A 26,318-nucleotide genomic window follows, 5' to 3' on the forward strand; every position below is an offset into this window, starting at 1 on the left:
GTGCTGATTATAGAACAGGTGATCTGTGTCTTGTTTTCATTTTAGAGCAAATGTTTCTGTTATTTTAACATTAATGTTAGCTGTAATTTTAAGTTAACATTTGTTATATTAAAGAAGCTTTTTTCCGTTTCTAGATTGCTAATAGTTTTAATAATGAATGATGATTGCCTTTAATCAAATGCTTCTCCTGCATCTGTTGAGATTAATATATCTTTGTCCTTAATTTCATAAATTGCTGGATTTCATAAATTATTTAAAAAATTTCTAAATGTTAAGCTATCCTGACATTTCTGCGATAAGACCTATTATATACTATATATATATTTAAAAACAGGTGATGTTGAATTCGTCAGGCTTTCATTTGGGACTATTGGACTATATGTTTGTAAGTATTCAAAAATCACCTTATTAGAAAGGCTTTCACTGACTATCCTTATAAAAGAACAGATTTCCCCTGCCCATTACTCTATTTCCTTACTCCCCATTCTTCTCTCTATAGCATTGGTCATCATCTGCCGTATTGTGTATCTATTTGTTAATAAATCTGTTAATAAATCTGTCTCCCCAAAGAGAATATAAATTCAGAGGGAGCGGACCTTCATTTTGTTCATTGCTCTTCCATATACACTGTGAGCAGAATATCTGTTTAATGAATTAATGCACTTGAGATAATTATTGTGTATAAATGAATAATTTGATGTATAAATGGGTGCTATTAGCCCCCTTTTTTTTTCTTTTTCTGTCATCTTCTAATTTTGATATTAAGGTTATTCTGGCTTCACAAAATGAGCCAGCTAGCTATCAAACATTTCATTTAAGTATAATTACTCTTAGGACTTGATAATGTCTAGCACTGTCTGATAGGTAGAATATGATGAATGACTTGATTTCTTTATTTTTATTTATTTATGATAGTCAGAGAGAGAGAGAGAGAGAGAGGCAGAAACACAGGCAGAGGGAGAAGCAGGCTCCATGCACCGGGAGCCCGACGTGGGATTCGATCCCGGGTCTCCAGGATCGCGCCCCGGGCCAAAGGCAGGCGCCAAACCGCTGCGCCACCCAGGGGTCCCGACTTGATTTCTTTAATGTTATGGTTATCTTTAGGTTTCTAAAAAATTCTTCCCAACTATTTTTGGTAGTTAATATTTTTCAATAAAATGTTGCTGTCTACATTTTCAGGTTAATTGGTATATCAGTTTATTATTGCTGCTGCAACCAACTCCTACAAACTCAGTGACTTAAAGCAAGCCAAATTCATTGTTTTATAGTTCTGGAGGTCAGAAGTCTAAAATGAACAGGCAGGGACTTTTTCAGCTTCCAGAGATTGCTGCATTACTTGGCTCACTGACTCACTGTGATGGAAAGGAAGCCTGCCCCTGAACCTGCCCTCAAGTCCTACCTCCAACAGTACCTCCTAGAAGGCACCCTGTGAGAGCTGTCTCGGGTGGAGGGCTTGCTGGAGACCTCTCAGGGAGTAAGGGGGAGCCTTGCCCCCTAGCATGGCGGCCTTGCTTCTCCTCAGACTGGAGACCGGTGTCCAGAAGGTACTCGAGAGGAGCCTCAGGACAGCTGCCACCCAGACTCCATAGCCAGTAAATGCTGCCTCTGCTCTGCAAAAATAAAGGTATCTCTGCCACCTGGAAAAAAAAAACAAAACAAAACAAAACAAAACAAAAACAAAAACAAAAAGAAAACAAACAAAAAACCCTCACTCTGACCCTGTAACCTCCCTCTTGTAAGGACCGTTGTGATCTCAGTGGACCCACCTGAATAATAATAATTCATGATACTCTTCCCCTCTCAAGATCTTTAACCGAATCGCATCTGCAAAGTCCCTTTTGCCGAGTCAGATAACATCTTCACGTGTATTGGGAATTAGGCCGTGGGCCTCTTCTGGAGGGCCATTACTCTGTACCTGTCATACTCGGCGTCATGGTTTTCATTGTATTTTCTCCTGTTTTTCTAGATGTTGCCCTTTTTCACTTCAAAACGCATTCATTTCTCCCTCTATCACTTTCTTTTAATCAATCCGCCTGTTTTATATTATAGCCGCCGGTCTCACGAACTAGGCCCCGAGGAGCCGTGGCAGGAGCGCGAGGTCTGGTGCGAAGGCCGCACCTGCACGGCGGGCCGCGCTGTCCCCGTCCGCCCACCTGTCATTCCCACGAGTCCGTCAAACAGAGCTGCTTCCCCAGCAACCCCCGTGGGCCTGCTTCCCCAGTCGGCGTCACAGGTCCCGGCGCCCCCGAACACGTTCGCTGCGCGTCCCACTCTCGGAACTGCTGTCTCTGCGATGGAAACATCCGAGCCTCCTCCTCCTCTCGAGGCCCAGCTCCTGGAAGTCCCGAGGGAGGTGAGCGGCTCACCTTCCTCCTCCCCGGGGCCCGGGAGCCGCCGCGCTGGTTCCGACGTCTGGGGAACCGACGGGGCGCGCCCGGCTCCCGCCCGCGCCTCCGCCCGTGGGGCCTCTCCGCTCCCGGCTCCCACGAGTCAGGTCAAGGCCGCTACAAAGGGCTTGAATGAAACGCGTGTGCGTTTCGCGAGTCGTCAACCGCCAGGGGACCAGCCTCCTCCGCGCACCACGGCATCTCTCGCAGGAGGAGGCCCGGGGCCGAGCGCTGGCTCCCGGCGGCGCGCGCGGACACGGGGGCGGCGGGGCGAGGCCGGCCCCCTCCCTCCCCTCCCCCCTCCCCTCCCCTCCCCTCCCCGGCCGCGCCCCGCCTCGCCCGCGGCCGCTCCAGGCACCGCACTCTCCGCCCGCCTAGCGCCTGCTGTGGCAGCGACGAGCTCCGTCGGCCGCGTCCCCACCCCCGCCACCGAGCCCCTTGCCCGCGAGCCCGCGCCGCCCCCCGGTCAACTTTGAGCGGGAGGAGCAGCAACTTTGACGGTGGCCGCGGGGTTCGGATCCCGCTTCTCCCCGGCAGCAGAAGCCTCGCAGGTCGCTGGCGTTAGGCGGGGCGAGAGTTTCCCCGGGCGCGTCGGCGCAGCGTCCAGCTGTTTGCAACCTGTTTCCAGCGAGCCGGGAGCGGGATGGTGGCTGCCAGTCATCCGCAAAGGGGCAACTCGTTTTTCTCTCCCTGTAGCGACCTCGGCTTACAACTGGATAAAGCGGTTATTGAAAGGGTGTAAAAAGGCAGCGCGACTGTTCCCAACTGGATAAAGCGGTATGGAAAGGAAGTAAATAGGCAGAGCTACTGTTGCCGAGAAGGCAGCCGCCCAAAGGCAGGGAGGAACGTGGGGCTTGGTCCGGGCTTCTCCCAGTCGCAACATTAACCAACAAGCAGGTGCTGGTGGCAACTTTTCAAGGTCGGCCACCGAGAGCAGCGATTCCCCCTCTGAACCCTGGGGATACGCGGCGCTCGGGCTGGATTTGGCTGCGAAATGCACGGGAAGCCGAAAGAGGAAGGATTGTAGAAGGGGAGGGTTTGTGACCCAAGACCCATCCCCCAACCTCTCCGTAATCTCCCGTCCCCCATCGCCGGGGCGGGGGTGAGTATGTGACATGTGTCCGACTCTCAGCAGCAATTTAGGCAGCAGGTGTCGGTGCTAACCGGGAGCCACGCTGCCGGGCGCGCCCTCTGCGAGCCATGCGGGCCCCGGGCGCGCCTCTCGCCCGCACCTCGCGGCTGCTGCTTCTGCTACTGCTCAAGCTCTCCGCCTCGCCTGCCCTCGGGGCCGCTCCTTGGCCCGGGAACGAGGCTTGCCTAGGACAGAACTGTTCGCCTGCACTGAGCCAGCGCCGCAGCAGGGACGCGTGGGGACGAAGTTCTGCAGGGGACCCTCTGCTAACCCGAGCGCCCAGGGAGAAGGAGCCGGAGCCGGCGGCGCGCGCGGCGCCCTGGCGGGACCTCAGGGCTGCCCGGGGCGGTGACCCAGGTGCGGGGACAGGGCCGGAGGTGTCGGCCGCGGAACCCTCGGGACCTCCCGCCAGACCCTCTGGAGCCTGGAGGTGGAGAGGGGCCCGGGGCCAGGAGCCCCCCGGAACTTTGGGAAGAGGGAACCCCCCGGCTCTCCAACTCTTCCTTCGGAGCTCAGAGGGGGCAGAGAAGGGTCCTAGAGGCGCTGGCATTTCTGGGCACAGCCAGGAGCCGAGTGTGAGGACAGAACCTGCAGCCAGCGACCTTTATTACTGGCCAAGGAGAGGCGGGAAACCCCAGGGTGCCCACCACGACCCCCCACCCAAGACGGTCGATGGACCGTCGGGGCACGAAGGGCGGACGATCGCACCCCCTGGCAGGGCGCTGGCCCAGAATGGGTCCTCAGGGGAGGGCGTCCACGAGCGCGGGGGGCTCCGCCGGGGGAACAGCACGCACCGGCGCTTGCGACTGAAGAACCCCTTCTACCCGCTGACCCAGGAGTCCTACGGAGCTTATGCGGTCATGTGTCTGTCTGTGGTGATCTTCGGGACCGGCATCATTGGCAACCTGGCGGTGATGTGCATCGTGTGTCACAACTACTACATGCGGAGCATCTCCAACTCCCTCCTGGCCAACCTGGCCTTCTGGGACTTTCTCATCATCTTCTTCTGCCTTCCGCTCGTCATCTTTCACGAGCTGACGAAGAAGTGGCTGCTGGAGGACTTCTCTTGCAAGATTGTGCCCTATATCGAGGTAATAATGTCTTCCAGGGGGTCTCAAACTACTGGCTTTACCCATTTCGGGGATGTATAGCATCCCAATTGCTGCTCCACGCACCCACCTAGCTGCTGAACCCCTTTACTTTTTTTCTGGGGCCTCCTCCGCTTCTCCTGTCAATCATTAAGAGAGAGAAAAAGAGAGAGGCAGCTTTGTTTGCTCACTTTCAAACTCTTCTGCTCCTGGATTTTGAAATAATTATGTTTTCATCATGTATAGAATTGTTTACATTTTAAATTGATCCCTCCGAATATGGCATTTATATATAGCCTTGATTTGGCACCAGAGAGTCGAGGGTTAATAAATGGCCATTGTGTGGTTGTCATTACCAGAACTCAGCAGCAACAACCAAAAATCATGTATTGTTTCTCAAGTAGTGCTCCAACATGATTTTTTTCCCAAGGAGATTATTGAATCTTTCTTAAATATCAAAATGGAAATACTATTTTATTTAACAAAGGAAATCTGCCTTTGTCAGTTGGCTTCATGATATATTAATAACCTCCCAAATTAGTTTAAGTGTCCTTTGGCAGTCTGCCATGCTATCCCATCTAAATTCTTATGTCATTTCTTATTTCTCTCCTTTTCCTTCTCAATTTCTTAACAGTTTTATTTATTTTTTATGGATGAGTTTAAGCAAAGAATAACACTTTGGCCATCATGGCACTGAATTTGCATACATATACATATATATATATATATATATATATATATATACACACACACACACATACATATATATTTGAGCATGCATATATAGTATGTACTTGTCACTTGTTAGGATATAATGGATTGGTTATTTTAAGGGATTAGCTAAGAGTAGAAAAATTTTTTAAGAAGAAGGGGGGCATATAATAGGTTCCAAACTTTGGAGACAAAAATATTGCTGAGTAAAATTTTATTTTTTCATCGTACAGCTAGTGTCCTGGACCGTTATTATGGTAGTTGGTATTTGCTCTTTAAATGGCCTCTCTTTAAACACCAGCTCTTGGAAGGAGCCCAAGTGCTTTGTTGCCAGTTGTGTTTTTAGCCAGCTGGCCCTTGATTTCCTCCATTCAGACTGCCCATTTCATTTATGGAAGCAGAAGAAGGGAAACTGTAAATATTCCAGAGCCCCTGATCCTGTCTGGCACCAGAGCCAGTGACACTATGTTCAACATTGTTCCAGGGCTCAAAGCTAGGAGATAAGTAAACAGAAAACAGTACCTACTTAGACGAACAAGGGAAGAGATAGTAAATAAGACCCTCTGTTATCCTGGCAGGGATCAGATGCAGAATCATTCCATACTGGCTAAACCAGCTGTTGCTACTTTACCAAAACCTAGGGTTTCTTTTGTTGCCAGGCTCCATGTAGCTCTGAAATATCTATTTTATTTGTAGACAGTTCATTTTTTAATTGCAGCGGAGGTAGTTGAATTTATGTAAAAGAGATGTATCTATCAATTGCCTTTTCAAGGTCAATGTTTAAGATCTCTCTGATTGTTTTCTTGAATAATACAGAAGAAATTGACATATGCAAGAATGAGACAAAAGTAAACTATAAAGTGAACAGGAGAGTTACCCCCAGTAACAGAAGTGTATTGGCTTGTCTAAAATGGGCATGATGAAGGCTTTATATATTAGAGGAAAAAACAAGGTAAAGAGGACAGAAAAAAGAAACTGGGGAAAGAAAAAAAAAGTTACTCAGTTCTTTAAAAAACCTTCAAAAGAAAGGAATTCCATCCAAATTCAGAAAAGAATATAAAAACTTTGGTAAGTTTATGAGACCTAAGAGTTTTGAGTGATGGTATTTATCATGTATGTCTTTTAATTTTCTTTCTCTTTAGCTCTGATTATTTTTAAATATGTGTTTTCATTTTTATTTCATTTTTTAAATTTAATTCTCTGATCCTTAAGAATATTTTTTACCTTTATTATTATTAAAACAACTATTGGTATTTTTTGCTATCTGTATTTCCCTCTCTTCTTTATAGTCCTTTATTTCTTTTTAGTTTTTAGTGCTAGGCTTTATTCCCCCCAGAGTTGTAAAAAACCTTACTCATTTCTTCTTAAAAATTAGACTGTAATACACATTTTTACTATTAAAGTATGAATGAAAATCTTAAGATGTAGTGTTTCTACATTCCTATCCTATTCTTCTGAAATAATTTTATAATGCATTAGTATATTTTGTAAAAAAAAAAAAAAAAAAAAAAAGATTGGATAGTACTATCAGCTCTGTAATTCCTGATTATGAGACTAAAAAATACAGTCCAAATTTCAAAACAAAACATTTCTGCCCCTAGGAGGCACTGTGATTTTCACAGAACTAAGAAGATTTAGTGCCTGTTCCATGTCAGGTTCCCCAAGAAACAGACCCAAATGTGGAGATTTGCATTGCAGGAAGTTTACTGGGGCATGTGCTCAGGTTCAACACCTAATGGGGAATGAAGGAGGTGGGATTGGGCAGAGGGAGAAGTTGAACTGTGATCCAGATGCTAGAGAGACCTTGGCTGACACCACAAGGAGCTGCAGGGCTGGAGAGCCTTGCACTATGTCCTGGATAGAGGCAAGACAGCCCCGACTTTATTCCCCCTAAGGGACCGGTTACTACATGGAAGTTGCTCCTAGGAAGGGGACATAACCTTGATCTGGGGGGATGTCTCTGAAAGGCAATTCCTAGAGCAGGTTGCGGCTAAGAGCCACCAACCACCAACAGTCCCAGCAGTTGGGGGAATCAGCACTTCATACCTGAAGGAATTTTGTGGAGAGGCAATCTAGGTGGAGAGCCATAGCCTGCACTGCAGTAACTTTTGAATTTTTCTAATGTTAAATTAGAACCAGATGACACTCTACTCAAACTTCCCGATTTTTAAGATGAAACAAGAGGCCCAGAGAGGAGAAATGATCATCCTAAGCATTTATACCTAGTTAGTAGCAGCCAGACCTTTCAGTCTCAAGTTTGCTTATTAGACAAACATCTAGAAGGCAGAAGTGTCCAATGAGTGTTTTCTTTTTATGTCTGCTCCTTGGCATCTTTCAAAAAAGATTTTTATATCCAATGGGTAGGGAAAAATAAGCTCAGTTAACATGCTTTGCTATATGATGAAATTTATAGCTTTTTATATTCTTAAATTTCATCTTGTTTCTCATAAATTAACAGTAAGTTCCAGAGTTTGAAAATTTTTAAAAATTGCAACAATCTGAATCAATTGCACTTTTACTGTGTCAAAGATGATTATTTTAGTGATCAAATTAAGCTATGTAGGTTACATTTTATATTCTTAAAATCACAGTGTTTTAGATTGGTAAAAGACACTATAAATAATTACATTTGTTTAAACTTTCTCAAAAATCTTCCCCCCATCAAATCTGTTTATTTTTGACCACAAGAGTTCTAAAAACTATTTGACATTTTGTCTCCTTTTATTATCTAGATTTTACCTTCTCTCTCCTTACTTTTTACTTTCTTATATTTATTTGTTGGCTTTTCCTTTTCTTCTACCACACATCTTATTATTGATTTATAATGTATGATCTACCTTTTTGATAGTAATGTTTCATCTTTTCCAGTGTTTTTATTTTTTAATATTTCTTAGACATTTTAAACTTTTATTCACAATTTTTAATTTTAATGGAGGTATAATTGACATATAACATTTTATTAGTTTCAAGTGTACAACATAGTGTGCTTTGATATTTGTATAATTGTGAAATGATCACTATAATAACTCTAGTTAGTATCTGTCACCTTACATAGTTACAACATTCTTGATGAAAACTTTTAAGATCTACTTTCTTTCTTAGCAACTTCCAAATATGTAATACAGTATTATTTTATAACTGAAAGCTTGTATCTTTTGATACCTTTCAAGAACCCCCAGCCTTTAGCAACCACAATCTCTTCTCTATGACTCTATGGGCTCAGTTTCTTTTTGTTGTTGTTGTTTGTTTTAGGTTTTTTGTTGTTGTTGTTTTTGCTTTTTTAAGATTCTACATATAAAGTGAGATCATTTGGTATTTGTCTTTCCTCATCTGATATATTTCATTTAGCATGATGCCTTGAGGTCCATCCATGTTGTTGCAAATGGCAAGATTTCATTCTTTTTAATGGCTGAATAATATTCCATTATATTTATATACATTCACACACATGCACACATATGTACATACACCATATTTTCTTTATCCATTCATCCAGCAGTGGACACTTAGGTTGCTTCCATATCTTGGCTACTGTAAATCATGGTGCAGTGAACATAGGGGTGCATATATCTTTTCAAGTTAGCGTTTTCATCAGCCATCAGAAAGGACTAATACCTACCATTTGCTTCGACGTGGATGGAACTGGAGGGTATTTTGCTGAGTGAAATAGGTCAATTGAAGAAGGACAATCATCATATGGTTTCACTAATATGTAGAATATAAGAAATAGTGAAAGGGACTATAAGGGAAAGGAGGGAAACTGAGTGGGGAAAAATTAAAAAGGAAGACAAACCATGAGAGTCTCCTAACTCTGGGAAATAAACAAAGGACTACAGAAGGGGAGGAGAGTGGGGAGATGGGGTGATTGGGTGACGGGCACTAAGGAGGGCACTTGATGGGATGAGAACTGGGTGTTATACCATATGTTGACAAATTGAATTTAAATAAAAAAATAGTTAGTGTTTTCATGTTCTTCATGTAAATACCCAAAAGTGGAATTGTTAGATCATATGGTAATTCTATTTTAAAAATGTTGAGTAATCTCCAAACTGTTTTCTATAGTAGCTGTACCACAGTTAATTTTATTAATCTTCAGAAATTTTCTCAATTTTACCTCCTTTCACTTTTGTCTTCTTTTCTTCTTCTACCATAGTTCTTTTTTTTTCCCCTACAACTTGAGTATTAGCATAATCTTGAGGAGATAGTGGAACTTGGCGGAGAGTTGAGTTTGTATAGAAAAATAGGAGACGTTTCTTAAGAAAAATCACATATCTTTGAAATTTACATTCAATTCTTGTTTTATTTCAATTTGTTGGCATAAGACTTGAGGAGAGTAGCCAGCTTTCAGGGTCTGTTGCTAGAAAGTAGTTTTATCATATTTAATGTTGCTATGAGTAGGAATATACTGGGAACTATTGTAGTTGATAACTTCTCCATTTCTATTTTAGGATTCTGATGCCTTTGTGGCTTAATGATAAATCCCTTAAGGATCAAGGGCAGATGGAATGGTAGGAAAAGGGGATAGGAGGGAAAAGAATCTGAGTGAATGGTGGTCATCCTAATAGACACATCATTTTAAACTGGTTTATTAGCTAGTCACCAGAAAACAAAACAAAACAGAACTATACTCAAAGTGATAGTTGTATGTGGAAAGAGAGAGGTAGGGGAAAGGGAAGGAGAGAGATAGAGAGCAAGAGAGTGAGAGAGATGGATAGATATAGAGGTCTGGGTGTGGAGTGCAATAGGAAAATGGCAAAGGAGTTCTCTACCACACTTTAAGGATCTAACAAATGATTAAAGCCAGATAATTTGGGCACTGAATGGTAACTGGAATAGATCTTTACTCATTAGTTGGTGAAAGCCAACCAGAGTCAGTGTATCATCGGATTCAGATCCACTGCTAAATATTTATTTCTGTTTGAACATTAATTAGGAAGTTTTGAATGAGGGAGGAGCAGAGGGAGAAGGAGAGAGAGAATCTTAAGCAGACTGCATACCCAACACAGAGCCTGAGGTGGGGCTCTATCTCAGAACCTGGAGATAATGACCTGAGCCGAAGTCAAGAATCTATGCTTAACTGACTGAACCACCTGAGTGCCCCTAACTGTTTTTGTTTGTTTGTTTTACTGAGATACAAGATTCCTGCATGAAGGTGGAGGATAGTTAAAGGGAATGAATCTCACCAGAGCCTCTGGACTAGGGATGATTTGTGAAAGATATACAATCTTTTGTGATGAAAAGAGACAATTCACCAATGGCTTTAGAAATACTAGTTTCAAACTGAGTGAAACAAATGGCTCTTTAATTGCCTCAGATTGTAGTTAGCACTGATAGGTAAGAAAGGAAGGGTCATGGAAGCTGAAGATGATTTATCATACAAGTATGTGATTCCACACAGATTTCTCTAGAACCCCTACATTCAAGTAATAGCACATTTACCATGACAGATAGTAAATTTGCTTGAGTTGTGGATTAGCCATTAGGTATTCTGATGGACTTTTAAGTGGAAAGATACAATTTTATGAGCAATTTGAAAGTCACTAATAATATTCTCAGGGAAAGTAAACCCAATATATGTGAATGGTGCTCAACAAATATTTTATGACTTCCCATTAATCCCTTTACAATCATTTCCTACATTTCTATACAAGTAAAAATACTTCGCTGATGACTTTTGCAGAAAAGATTTAAAATGTCATAGAATGAGCTCTTACTTATAATGCCATTTATGAACATACAGATTTTGGGTTCTATATAAGCAGTAAAAGTTTTATTATATCCACATGTGAAATTCAAATAATTGCCTTCACTATTGATTATACTGAGAATGCCATTATTTTCTGAAGCTTATTAGTGAAGTACATACAGAAATGGATTTTTCTTTACTTCCCTTCTAGAACTACTCATTGGCACTCAGCTTGGAAGAACTATATTATATATAAAACAGCAGCAACTAATAACTGATTAAAGAACAGTTTGAATAATTCATTATTTTCTATAATCCTTTTCCATATATGTCGTCATTCATTCATTTATTTACTATCCATTTATTCATCAAACATTTATTGAGCTTTTCTACTGTGTGAGTATGATGTTAGGTAGGGATGGGAGAAAAGGGGGAAAAATTTCCAGTGATGAATAACATAGATGCATTACTTCTTTTAAAGTTATAGAGAAGTAATGTTCTAATGTGTAATGAGTACTATAATAGAGATTTAAACAAAGGGTTATGGAAGGTCAGGAATGGGTCCTGGAATGAGTCAGCTCACAGTTGTACTTAATTAGGACCAAAGATGAATAAATTCAAGTGAAAACTGTGCTCACTCTAATTCTTTTTCATCATAGTCTTATTATAGTCTTCATAAATTCTGTACAACTTAGATCCATTGTGAAAAGATGCAAATATAAAAATCTTTTAATTCTTGCTTTCTTGTTTTCTCAATCTTTTGTGGGATAGGAGGCCCATAAGAATCATTGGGGCAAGATAATTCAGCAGATAGGACAGCCCTAAAAGTTTCATTTAGGACACAGAATCCCAAATTATTATTTAGAATACAGTGCCTGAGATAACCATCTGTGCTTTGGATTTATTAGTCCTTATTAGCCATAAGGAATTAAATAAATTAAATTTTAAATTTTTACTTAAATGAATGGTTCATTTAACAGTGTAATAGCACATTCGTAACAGTGGTAATAACACATTAAATTGAGTCCTTCTGAAAATTTCATAATGTACCTATTGTTTAATTTGACCTTAGAGAATCCAGGAAGAAAGGGTGAAAAAGGAGATAACATTGGACCCTATTATAGATACTTTGGACCCTATTATAGAAAGGGAAGCATAAAGAATTGACTTTCCCAATTCTTGGGATTAATCTTTCAAGAATGGAAACAGAGTGAGGACTTATTCTGAGTTCCCAAGCACTGCCAAGGTATCTGGTTATATCAACAAAGCATCCTTCAACAGCAAAAAGGAAGGAAATATGTCTGGAAAAGCAAAATAGATCTGAGTTTATGATTCCCAGGCTAAGTAGGTGAGGGTCTATCTACCTTGCCTTTGACTCTTATACTACATGGACCTTGATAGAATGTTTCCACCTTTAATAGCTCTTTAATAGCTCCCCCCACTAGATTGACGGTGTCACATTGGAGGCACAGGGATCTGTGTCGGGTGTGTGGACTGTGGGAGTAAAGGAATGGGTAGGCTGCTCTGCAGTGAGATATGTCTCTGGCATTGCACTTCTCCCATCCTCTGGGGATCCTCCTGTCCTTTTACTTCCCAAGAATTGACCTGCCAAAGTCCAATAATTAACTCAACCTTGTTGCCAAGACTAACTCTTAAGTATCCTAATTAGAATGGTGTTCTTTGTGCCAGAGGAGATGATCTCATCTAAAATTTTAAGGTAGAATGGAAAATGGGGTTGCTGCAACCTCAAATTTGAAGTCTCTCTATTTGAAAAGTAGGTATATATACTTTCAATAAAACTATAAAACACAGGATATAATCACAGGCTTATTCCTGAGACAGAATACTTTTGGTTTGTGGATTTATGATAGTTTTCAATGTTATTTGTCAGCACACTTGAATGGTTCATAGCATTAACAAGGCCAAGGTCACTGATTTGATCCAGGACTGGAATGAGTCATTTTCATTAGGTCTATGACTATGCTTAGGGTTGCCATTTTTTACTTCCTGTTCATCACTCCCTGTCCTACCTTCACTGTCTTCTTGGTTCCAATCTCTCATGTATGGGAAAAGCATCTGTTAACTGATTTGCAGCAAGATGTGAGATTTAGAGATATTTGTTTCTTATAAGAGGATTAAATAAAGAAAGAGTACTTCCTTAATAGAGTACCAAGGGTGCAACCTTGGTTAAGAGCTGAGGAATTTTGTCTTAATATATTGTCTCTTCATGTCATTCAAGTCACAATTACTAAACCACAAATGGATGAGGAATGTGTTTTTAGTTTAGGTTTACCAGCATGCAAATTAATATCATTATAGAACAAAGGAAAATTGGTGAAAATTTATTACTGTTCTTTGAAAACTCATCAGAACCCCTAGGTGAACAATAGAAATTCCAGGTCACTTTAAGATTGATTAGAAAAATTATAATAATACCAAAGACTGCAGGCTTGAGATAAATATTACATTTTGAAATGAATATTTAATTATTGAGAAAAAATAGACTATATCAATTCCTTAAGATCTGTTGATTTTAATAGATTGCTTCCCTCTTGAGACAAATTATGTTAATGTTGCTTCATTGGTATTTTTTATATTAATGAGCATTGGCATATTTATAACCAAATTACAATATTTTAGACAAGTTATAGTAATTTTTTAAAAGATTTTTTTTTTTTATTTGGCACAGAAGCAGAAGGATCAGTAGGCAGAGGGAGAGGGAGAAGCAGACTCCCTGCTGAGCAGAGAGCCTGACATGGGACTCAATCCCAGGACCCTGGGATCATGACCTGAACTGAAGGCAGACACTTAACTGACTGAGCCACCCAGGTACCTCATCCCCCCACTTTTTTTTACTACAAAAGAAATATACTGTGCTACAGAAGTCAGATGTCACAGTTGGTAGGAAACTTTATGTCAAGGTGGGACTATAAAGGTAAAGAAAGATTAATAAAATCAACCCAAGTTTGAGGGTGATATGTTAGCTTTTAAATAGTCTCAGTTGTTTTTAAAATAAGGAAGAGCATGTTACCAAGCTTAAGGTAGAGAATGAGATTATAATGGCAGCTGATGCCTTGAAGTTATTTTGTTTTTCCATGACATTGGGAATCAAGTATAGATGAAATATGTTGGGTATCACCGAAATAAATAGATATTTATAATATGTGGGTGTGTCAGATTAAACCTCACTGATTTTGATAAAGGAAAGAAGGCTTCTCTTTGACTGGACAAGTGGTTGTAAATGGCTTTATTTTATCTTAGGGATCTATGCATGTTTGTAAGGGGTGAGGCAAATCTCTCCTACTCTCTGTTTTGGTTTGGAAACACTAATGGAAGGGTGTTACTACCATAGTATCATGACTTGCATGCATTCTGAAATGAAGACCTTTTGATAAAGGCCATCTTATTCACAGCAGAGGCTCTGATAAACATGCTTTCCACAGTGGTGATCAAAGGAGTGTCTCTTTCCTGGAGAAGTTGCCCTGAACTGTTGCAAGGATAAGGATTATGGAAAATGTAAGAGAAAGCCAAAGGCATACACAAACTCAAGCCATTTAGAGTTTCAAAGGAAACTCTACCCTGTGCTCCTCCTGCTTTTTTCCTGACTGATTGTTAGGCCTGTAACCACAGACTTATAATAGATTATCATTCATGATCCAAATGAATGGGTTTTCTTAACAATCATGCCCTTGTTTTGTGAGTTACTTGTATACAAAAGACAGCACAGAAATAGATGTACTTAAACATCTTTTTGAGGTAAAATATAAGTTAAGCTAGAGTATAGTTATCATGACTTTGGTTAGAAATTTCCCTACTTTATAAAAATCATTGTATTCTAGTTGCTTCACTTTACTGAAGCATATCAACTCAATTTCATGTGAAAGAAATTTTGCTTGGAAGTGCATTGGTCTTTTCTCCCCCATAATTGTTATCACTGATTTATATCAGAAAGCTTAGCAAAAGATACTATTTATTTGGTAAGAGTTATACCTTCATAACTTACTCTTGTTCAAAATGGTTTCTTATGGGGCAGTTGGGTGGCTCAGTTAGTTAAGCATAGGACTCTCAATTTTGGCTCAGGTCATGATCTCAGGGCTGTGGAATGCAGCCTTGCATCGGGCTCCGTGCTGGGTGTGGAGTCCTCTCTCCCTCTCCTGCCCCTCCCCCACCATCTCTTTCTTTCTCTCTCTCTAAAAAATAAAAATACAATACTTGAAAAAAAGTTTCTTATTTGTCTGTCTGCAGTAATCTCATGAAAAATGGAGCAATAGTTAAGACAATAGCCAAGGATCTTCCTACAAAGATCCTTACTGTGTTTTATAAAGTGTCCATGTGTTCTTTCTTCTATCATTTTGAGTGAACAGGAATTTAGTGTAGTACAAAGTGAATATGATGGCCCAGGTTTTCTCATAGCCCGATGTTTGCACTGAATTAGAAACTTGAACAATAGGAAGACCACTTGGGCACCAGTGGCTGCCTTCCAACCTGAGTACTCAGGGCTGACTCTGTGCCTGTCCCAGCCTTGGAGCACTGCTGCAGGGTCCTGTGGCTGCCAGAAGACTCACCGCTCTGGATATTGACTGGTAGGGGCTGAAGGACGGTTACTGTTGTTCCTGTGGGGTACAGAGAAGAGCAGACCATTGCTGAATGAAAGAAAGATTTTAGAGTTGTTTATTTTTATTCTATTTTTTGTGTATTTTGATACCAAAACCCTCAAAATGCTCAATATCTCATTTTCCCAAATAGTTAAAAATTTCTGCTTCCAGCTTTCCTCTGATCTTGAGTCTCAAAATTAATAGTCTTGTCTATTAGAAGTGTTTACAGTTCTGCTTTTGTTGACATTAATTATTTCTCCCATTGCAGTTTAATTAATAGGAGATTGCATCTTACTCATTCCATCTCTCCGGATGTTGCTTCAAAAAACTACCCCTTACCAGCTTTACTCCCAAGAGCAAATTTCTTAGTGACATTGAATTTTAGCAATTAGATATGGTCATTAAATGCAGGAGATCCAGAATTTATGACACAGTTTTATAATTGCATGTAATTGTACCATTCATCTTGGTAGAATTTCTAATGAGCTATAAGTAAACAAATACATTTCAAAATTGGGATTGAAATCTTTTCATGCTACTCCAACATTTAGCAATTTTAATGGCATGGATAGATTTCATACCTGAGAAAGCAGAAATTAGCCCACCACCCATGATCCAGATGATTTTTATCAATTAATTTCCGAGGTTGATCCTTTACAAATGTTTAAAGCCTTCTATAAATAATTTGGGAAAGTACTGAGCAGGAGCTTTGTACCTTTCTTGCTCTTTCACATCATAAAATCAAGTGTAGAAGTGAATTTACAGAAAAATATCTGAAGTAATGGCACTGCAGGCGGTGGCAGCAGGAGGGAAGAGATATCTAGGACTAGCCTTTGGGCTGCGGTTGCTGTTGGCAACTATGTAGTAAGCGCTATCTGCATTTGGGGCAGCATTTTCCTCAGAGGCCCCAGCTCTTGTGACCTTTGCTTCAGCTGGCTCCTAATTGAGGAGAACACTATCAAAGAGAAGTAGGATTTGACAATACGAAGCTGGGTACAGGAGCCTCTTGCAATTTGTGTATGAAACCTAGGAAGCTTCCCTCAATATGTGATTCGTCAAGAGGATTACAGATCAAATATGTTCTTTTAAACACATTTGGTGCTCAGTCTGATAGCTTTCCAGAATATGGCTGAAGAACTAAGAATCTTCAAATAAAGTACAATGTAGAATTCCTGAGCAAAAGTTGGGGCACATGTAAATTTTGTTTAAAAATTGCCCTGGCTCTGTTATCATGTGCAATGATATATACAGGACCTAGAAAATTTTTTGCTTTTTGAAGCAGTGAACATCTTTTAATTAAAAGTGGATGTGCAGCACAGGTTATAAATATCTAAGGAGAGGCAATCCAACACACTCGTCTTAATACGTGTCCACCCACATTCATTGGCTAGTCCCTCTCACGAAATGCTCTGTAACAGACTGGGAGTTAGGTATGCAAATGCTAGCTCTTGTGATAATTGATCCAGATTTTCTTTTCTTTTCTTTTTCTTTCTTTTTTTTTTTTTTTAAGATTTTATTTATTTATTTGAGAGAGAGAGAGAGAGAGAGAGTACAAGCAGGGGTAGGGGCAGAGGGAGAAGAAGACTGCCTGCTGAGCAGGGAGCCCAATGTGGGCTCAATCCCAGGATCCTGGGATCATGACCTCAGATGAAGGCAGACACTTAACTGACTGAATGACCCAGGTGCCCTTGGTCCGGATTTTAAATCTCTGTGTTTAAAATTAAGGAGATTAATCGGGGGAGAAGATGCTATCTCTTGAGTGTTGTGTGTTCTTTGTAAAAAATTTTCTATCTAGAAAACTACCAAGCAAATGTATGTGCCACGCCTCTAAGAGATTGCCTTCCATCAGACTCTCTAGTAGTTTTGTCTTACCAAGCATCCTTTCAGTAGAAATGTTATTCATAATTTTAAGAGAATGCACAGCTTAAACCTCTGTAGCTTTGTTATTTATGGACCGACTCTGGATACGTGGGTGACAGAGAAACACGCACAAAGACTTAAGTTAGTAAAGATGGCACAGGAAGCCTTGCTGAGGATTTGGGTACATTTGATAGTTTGAGGATTTTTTGTTTTGTTTTACATTCTTACAGAGAAATGAATCAAAATATTTGAAAAACTAATACATAAATGTGAAGTTTCAAAAACCCATAAAATAAAGTCCTGCAATTCCTAAATAATACTTTTGATGCAGACCTTTAGAAGGAATTCTCCTTCTCAGATTTCCATGCGAAGTGTGGCAATTACTGACATTAAACGTAATAATCTGATCTTAAGACAGTTTGCACAGTGCAGACCTCAATTTTAGAATTATTTTGAATCTCTGTCATAGAGGCAAAATAAATTTCCATCAAGAAGACCAATTCATTAATTTGAAAGTTAATATTAAAAGGGTGTATGGAGAGATGACTTTTTATGACAGTCATATTGGATGAATATTTCTTTTTAAGATTTTATTTATTTATTCATAAGAGACCCAGAGAGAGAGAGAGAGAGAGGCAGAGACATAGGCAGAGGGAGAAGGAGGCTCCCTCTGGGGAGCCTGATGCAGGACTTGATCCAGGACCCCAGGATCACAACCTGAGCAAAAGGCAGATGCTCAACCACTAAGCCACTCAGGCATCCCTGAATGGATATTTCTTATATTGATTTTTATGGGAAACTTTCTGAAGATTTTGTATGAAAATTGTGGTTATAAGCTGAACCGTGTAGTCTTGATCTGCCCTGATCTAGATTGGGAGTCATATTTTTTCTTCAGTTTTGCTTTTCATACGCTTTAGCCCTCCTTATCTCTCATTTTCAGACTGTTTCCACTAAGAGTTATGAGAATAGTCAGGGCATGGATGCAATGTCCTTATTTTCCATGGTGGAATCAGGAGACACTAATGTTTAGTATGTAGTAAGGGGGCGGACATTTGACATTGGAATTCTCATAGAATCCACAAGCAAGTTGCCATCATTCTGGGGACAGTGACAGCTTGAATGTAGCAGATAAACAACTAATGTGTTGAGTGTCAAAACTGTTATGACAAATGTTTTTTTTTTCAACATGATCCCTTTGAATTCTAAAAAATTAGACATGAACATTATATATAGGTTTCCTTGCTCCTTTGCCAAGGCATGACCTATTCCTGTACTTCTTAAACATTCCCACTAGCAGACAGAGGAGAGTGAATTCCCATACCTGAAAGCCTAGGGTACACCCCAAAACATCCTTCTCATCTACAGTTTTAGTCTCCTGTTTCATCTTAAACCTCATGAACATTTTACCTTCTACTCTGTCTTTATTTAAATATATAAATAATGACATTAAGCATTACATTACTCAATTTCCTCTAGTTAAGTAAGTTTGATGCTCCCAGATGATTACTGTCTTTATCTTGTGACTTTGAGAACTACCTTCCCCCCACCTTTTGGTTGACTATGACCTCCTTGAGGGAAAGGACTGTTTCTTGTTCTGTATCCTCCCATCTAGCAGAGTGCTTAGGACAAAGTTGGTATTAATAAATGTGTGCTTGTGTTAAACACATGTCTATGTACACCTTTAGAGTGTGTGTATGATGTTTGTAAATATTTAACAGACTACTGAATGATACTATGTTTACATTAGGAACATGCATTTTTATTTTGTGTGAAAAATGTACATATTTTTCATTCTTAACCTTTAATTGTTAATTTATTTAGATGTCTGGGCCATACACATATGAGAGTTTGGATACCGTGCTTTATGTGGTCAGCCTTAAATTATTTTCTGATCTGAAATTTTCCTATGGCTGGTACATCTACACATTGTATCTGGCTCCTTTTTGCATATTTTCATGGTTACTTTTTATATCTATTTTTTGACATTCTTTGTGTATCTCCTATAACTTTAAATTTGATAAATGTACTTATTTCATGATAAATGTACTTATTTTATGCCTGATCCTGTAACTTGCTTCTTTTGGCACATAAGTTCATAGTGGCAGATTGGCTTTTGCATATTTTGATTTTTAATTGTAGATCCATGTTCCCTCAAATTTTATCTGTGGGTTTCTGAGGCCTGGTTTTAAAGTGCATTCTTCCAGAGAGGTTTTGTGTTTTCTTCTTCTGCCAGGTGCCTGGGACAATTTAAAATTGTAATTTGTTTTTTTTCTGAGCCACATAAATGGTGTGAATTCTAGCTTTAGGCCAGTGTAAATTCGAGCTCCTGGTTAGAATTTGCTCTTCTTTTTTTATCTCCAATTCACCTAGATCCAAATGATATAATGCAGACAAGTTTCTTTACTAATTCCCTCTACTTTTTCTCTTTATACCCATGAAGATGTCACTATTTGAGGAGTTCCAAAATCATAAAAGGATCTTTGATGTAATCCCCATGTATACTGGCTAGCTTTGTTTCCTACCTCTGTGTACTTGGGCACCTGCCCCATGATCTAGCTAAAACCAACTTAGCTAGATGAAACTCTCATCAGGCTTGGCAGATATCACTTCGGCAAGCATGCAGAATGGAGGGGAAGGGGTCACTGACCTGTTTGGCATTTGTTTTTTCATTGATTTTGACCCCTGGAGAATTTCCCTTTCTTCTTTTCCATAAGTGTATGCATTTAAAGATAATATTGAAATGCTTTATTTTGCATTTAGGAGAAATTGGAGATCTTTACTCATCTCATTTGTTGGAAATAATAAGCTCTTGAATGTTTGCTCTGTGTGAGTCATACTATTGACCCACGCACTGGAAAACATGACCATCTTTTTCAGTAATGAAAATGGGATACACTCAACTATCCTTACTCCTTATGTAGAACTCCTGGTGGCAATTTTTTTTTTTTTTTTTTTTTTTTTTTTTTTTTTGTGGTGACTGAAATTCTTGGGAGTGTCTGTGCTTTTCTATAATAAAGTGGTATTGGACTTAGCTTATGGATCCTTCCAGTTATAAAAATTTTTTGACTCCATAATCTGAACCACTAAATTTCTTTTTATTTTTCCCTCCTATTTTTATCTTTACAGTAATTCAGCTAAAGTCACCAACCCAGTTACCCACGCCTCATTCCAGGAAATTGTTCTGTTTTGTTTTGTTTTCTGTTTTGGCAATCTGTATTTACTGCCTAGTGTTTTGATCTTTCAGAGATCACCCAGAATAAGTGTACTGTGTTCCTCCCACAGGTTGCTTCCCTCGGAGTCACTACCTTCACCTTATGTGCTCTGTGTATAGACCGCTTCCGTGCAGCCACCAACGTGCAGATGTACTATGAAATGATAGAGAACTGTTCTTCGACAACTGCCAAGCTTGCTGTTATATGGGTTGGTGCCCTACTGTTAGCACTTCCAGAAGTTGTTCTCCGCCAGCTGAGCAAGGAGGATTTGGGGTTTAGTGGCAGAGCTCCTGCGGAACGCTGTGTTATTAAGGTTTCCCCTGATTTGCCAGACACCATCTATGTTTTAGCTCTTACCTATGACAGTGCAAGACTCTGGTGGTACTTTGGCTGTTACTTTTGTTTGCCCACACTTTTCACCATCACCTGCTCTTTAGTGACTGCAAGGAAAATCCGCAAAGCTGAGAAAGCCTGTACGCGAGGGAATAAACGACAGATTCAGCTAGAAAGCCAGATGAACTGTACAGTAGTGGCTCTGACCATTTTATATGGATTTTGCATTATTCCTGAAAATATCTGCAATATTGTTACTGCCTACATGGCGACAGGGGTTTCTCAGCAGACAATGGACCTGCTTTATATCATCAGCCAGTTCCTTTTGTTCTTTAAGTCCTGTGTTACCCCTGTCCTCCTTTTCTGTCTTTGCAAACCCTTCAGTCGGGCTTTTATGGAGTGCTGTTGCTGTTGCTGTGATGAGTGCATTCAGAAGTCTTCAACAGTGACCAGCGATGACAATGACAACGAATATACCACAGAACTTGAACTCTCACCTTTTAGTACCATACGCCGCGAAATGTCCACTTTTGCTTCTGTTGGAACTCATTGCTGAAAGACAGCCTTTTGTTGGTTACATTTACTTGTTTGATTTTCATATCCTGTGAAAGTTTTTACTTCATATTTTTCCCTCCTGGGAAAAAAATGCAGCAAAAGAGAGAAATATTAACTACTGTAGAACTGATTTTGCAAATTAATATTTGTGCTTTGAAAAAAATGTTTATATTTAGTTATTTAAGAAATATGAGGAGGCCAATAGTTTTAGGTCATTTTATTTGGTATGGTGCTAATATTTTATTTGAAAAAAGTTACTGCACCTTAATTGCTAACTTTCTTTCTTTTAAAAATATAATCAGTGTATATTGATTATAGCCATGTGATTTTGTAGGTTATTTTGAGTTGTGATGGAAAGTATATTGTATATGTTATCGTGAGATGATTTGTAGTTAAAGAAGCATTCACAAAGTAGCACCAAATAAATTATACTTTATTCTTTAATATCATTGTCAATCTACTTTTAACCAAGAGTCAATAAATCTTTTAATTGCCTTAAATACACAATTATTGGTTCTACGCACAATTTAAAATCAGCTTTATTGCTTTAAAATTCTATTTTCCTTTAAGGCAGGTAATCACCATGATGTTATAAAGCAGTTTCTAACAGTACTATTTTATATGCATGATTCATATAAAACTATATTGTATGTTCAGACAAAATTATATTTTTAATATTCAGATACAGATGTAAAATTACTTCCGAATATTTATAAAATATGAATAAATAGACAGCAGAGTAGGAAGAAAGTATCTTTTTTCGGTTATTTATCTCTGAACCAGCATGTAGAGCCACAGGTTTTCCCAATATAAATTATGAGCAAAATCAAGGATAAAACACAATGCACTTGTCATCTAATTTCCTCTGAATGTTGACCTTTAAAGCACTCTGAATTCTAACTTTTCTCCATTTAAAAAATGAACTTGGTTAAATCTGTGTGATTTAATTTCTTTAAGTAGAATGAAAGTACAATAGTGGAATAATAACATATTTATATATCTTGATTAGAACACTTGAATATTCAACCACGTTTAAATTGATATTCCATAAGCTTCCAACAAAAACTAACCTTCTCCATTTGAATTATTTGATTCTTTCCAGGAGTTTAAGTTCTAACAGTTGTGTAGGATGTCTGCCTGTAAGGTTTGAGAATGAAAACAAGGCACTGTTGTCTTCTCGCAGATCCCTGAAATAGGTCTTTGGAAAACGTCTCCAGGATGTCTACACTAGGTTTTGGCTGCTGAGCAGATTCAGCAATTGTGATTCCACAGTGTCTCTCATGATATTTAGTCAACTTTATAAATCAAGAAACACTGATTGAGCACGTGATACAGAAAATGCTCTGTGCTATTATCTGTAGTAAATAAAGGTAACCAGAGCTTAGTGTCAGACTTTACAAAACTAGGCAGGAGTGGGATGACAAAGCAGGAATAAAACAAATGTGTAAACGACAATGGTATAAGCTGGGACGTTAGGGAGGTGTGATGTTCCATGATTGGTCAGAGAAGAGAAAACGAGCCCACCAGATTAGAGGAGACCATGCAAGGCTGTAAGATAACTGGATGGGTAGTCCATCAGAAAGTTAATAGAAGGTAGTGTGAGAAGTGGACATTCCACGAGGAGGGAGCCAATTAAACAAAAGAATAGAAGGAGGGCTTATCATGTGTGACTGAAAAATAAATAGTCCAATTTGGTATCTGTTCTGTGTGGGCATAGAAGCCTCATGGAATATGCTGATGAAAATATGCATCGAGACCATTTTATAAAAGGGTCATGTTTTGAAAGATGTTTAGATGGAGTCCTTCAAGCAATGTGGGTTGGCTTTTATGGTTTTTGAGCATTGGGGAAACATCATCGTATCTCTGTAGTAGGAAGATCAATCTGAAAACTGTTTAAACAGGCTATTGGGAAGAGGCTGAAAGTGAAAAACCAATAAGAAGCTATTATAAAGGTTAACCACAATGAAGGAAGTTAGGACTCAATTTTCTTTTATCCTTGACTTTTGACGTTTCAGTAGTTGAAACACGTACCTTCTTATTGAATCCTATTTCTGTCAAAGTAGAAACTTTGATAACTCCAGTGAAGTTTTCCTAAGTGGAACGTGGTTTGGGAGTTTTCTCCACAGCTTTGCTCATTGTTTTCTCACAAGAATTCCTACAGCATATATATATATATATTTTGTTGACCTGTTTTGCTCTACTTCTTTCTAATCCAGAGTCTGTCCCATGTCTTCCCCTCTTCAAAGTTTCCTTAAAAAGAGAAACTCACACCTTAGATTAAGTCTACTAGCATTCTGATTGGTCAGAAATCTCTACAGATGGTGTTTGAGCTACTGAACCAAATCACTTCTGTGGTTTCAGGATAGTCAGTGAAACTGTTTTTAAAAATATTCTACATCTATGCCTATGTGTGTACATATATCTGTATCTATAATTTCATATTATAATCAACTTAGCATTTCTTTGATGATTCACAATTCTGAAATCTTCAAATTTATGATTTCAAAAAGCAACTCATTTATATTCAACTCAAAGAACTTTTATTAAACTTCTTTGCACCTGGTGCAAGGGTGGGCAGTTAGAACATAGAACTAACTTTTCTTAACCTTAAGGTTCCTGCCATCAAGTAATTTATTTGCTGAAAGGGGCATATTTGTAAGCAAAAAAAAATTTAGTGGGATAAGTGCAGCCTGCATGAAACATGGAGTGGATGGTGGGAAGCTGAAGGTGAATTGACTCCCTCTGAGGGCTCAATGATTAGAAGGGGGTAGGAATGAAGGCTTCACAAAGGAGAAAGATCAAATGTTTATTGGTCCACATTTTAGATCTAAGTGATTTACATCTGAATCCTTATGAATTTGTATTTATTCTAAGGAAATGATGATAGTTGTTTTTAAAAATATATTCTTAATAATTCTTTTTCCTCATTATTTGCCTTTTTCTCATAAAAGTGGAATTAGAATAAAGGTCCACATCTTTAATAATTATGGTAAGATTGATTTTAGTGTGTTATAGAAAGTGTGCAAGTGATACTGAGTGTAGAGGATTGGTTAAGTAGTGGCTCTTTCATTATATCTCAATTCATTTATTCAGCCAATAGTGAGTACTACTATAGGTTAAACACTGCTGTGGGTGCATTTGCTATAGAAATTGCATAAAATAAAAGTACAATATATGTATGGTATGTTTGATATTGAAAAGTAACTTGGAGAAAAGGAGTAACAGTATAAGGCAGGGTTATGAAGGTGACACTGGAGACAAACAAAAAAGATAGCTATCTAGAGGAAGAATAGGCGGTACAAAGGCTCTGAGGCAGGAACACACTTGGTAGGTTTCAGGAATGTAAAGCGGCCAATGTGGCTGGAACAGATTGAGGGAGGAGAAGAGAAGTACCAGATGAGATCAGAAAGCTAAAAGGAAGCCAGATGATGTAGGGCCTGGTAAGCTACTGAAATGACTCTGCTGTTTATTCCTGGTAAGACTGCAATGAATGGTTTTGGAGAGAGAGAGAGGAGTGACATGACATTGTAAACAATATTTATTCACTTAATTTTAAAATTAATATAAAATTTTTATTAAAATATACAGTAAATTCACCCCTTTTAGACTACAGTCCTGAGCGCATATTATGATGCAACCACTACTGAAAAGTATTGAACAGTTCTATCATTCTAGAAAATTCCTGCATGTGTCTTTGTAGACAACTCCTTATTTCAACCCCAGTCCACCTATTCATCTGTTTTCTGTCCTTATATTTTCCCTTTTGAAGACTGTTCTATAAATGGAATTATGCCATACATAGCCTTTGAGTCTGGCTTTTTTCACTTAGCATAATATATTGGATATTCACCCGTGTTGTTGTGTGTTTCAGTAGTTTCTTTTTATTGCAAAGAAATATTCCATTGTGTGGATATATCACAGTGTATCCCTTTCTTTCCCAGTTGAGAGACATTTGCAATGTTTCAAGTTTTTGGTGATTAAGAATAAAGTCACTATAAATATTGATGTATAGGTTTTTATGTAAACAAGTTTTTGTGTCTCTGTTAACCAGCTAGGAGAAGAAATTTGGGGTCACTTGGTAAGTCCATTTTTTAACTATGAGAAACAACCGTTTGCCAAAGTTGCTGTACCATTCCACCCTCTCACCAGAGAGCTCCACTTTCTCCATATTATCAATACTTGCTATTGCCAGTCTTAATTTTTTTTTATTTTAGCCATTCAGATAGGTGCATTGCAGTGCCTGTGGTTTTTGCACTTCTCTAGTGAATTTTATTTTTAAAAAGGATTAACCAGCAGAAAAATCAAGTTGTTTTTTTTTACTCCATGTGGAGTCACAAATTAACAGTTTCTGCACTTACTTTTTTTTTCTCTATTTTGAAAATAAGTTACAGATAGTAGTGATGTTTCACCTATAAACATTTCATCTTGTATCTCCTAAGAACAAGAACATTCTCCTGCTGAACTCAGTATCATTATTAGAACCTAGAGTTAAATGTTAGAAACACTCATATTTCCTCATATGCAATACATTTTCAAATTTCCCAAATTTTTCTGCAATAATGTCCCTTATAAGAGTTTCCTTATAGATCTTCCTTCCTACCCGCCCCCCGCCCCCTTCTTTCTTGGTTCTTTCTACATTTGGAACATTATTGTCCTCTTGGGTGGGGGTTCCTAAAAGCAAAAGCAGAGAAGGATTTAAGTGCCAGTGACTTATTTGATTCTTCTTTCCTGTTTTTGAGGAATATTAGTCTATAGTTTG

General features: G+C 39.1%; 1 protein-coding gene across 1 annotated transcript; it reads left to right on the forward strand.

Annotated features, from left to right (window-relative positions):
• Positions 1 to 2,763: 2,763 nt before the first annotated feature.
• GPR37 (G protein-coupled receptor 37) lies at positions 2,764 to 25,560 on the forward strand. Its single transcript, XM_038556636.1, has 2 exons — positions 2,764 to 4,610; positions 20,742 to 25,560. The coding sequence occupies exons 1-2, from the start codon at positions 3,588 to 3,590 to the stop codon at positions 21,558 to 21,560; spliced, it is 1,842 nt and encodes a 613-aa protein (XP_038412564.1). The 5' UTR covers positions 2,764 to 3,587; the 3' UTR covers positions 21,561 to 25,560.
• Positions 25,561 to 26,318: the final 758 nt, after the last annotated feature.

This window comes from Canis lupus, chromosome 14 (genome assembly GCF_011100685.1).
Source record: "Canis lupus familiaris isolate Mischka breed German Shepherd chromosome 14, alternate assembly UU_Cfam_GSD_1.0, whole genome shotgun sequence".
NCBI lineage: Eukaryota > Metazoa > Chordata > Mammalia > Carnivora > Canidae > Canis > Canis lupus.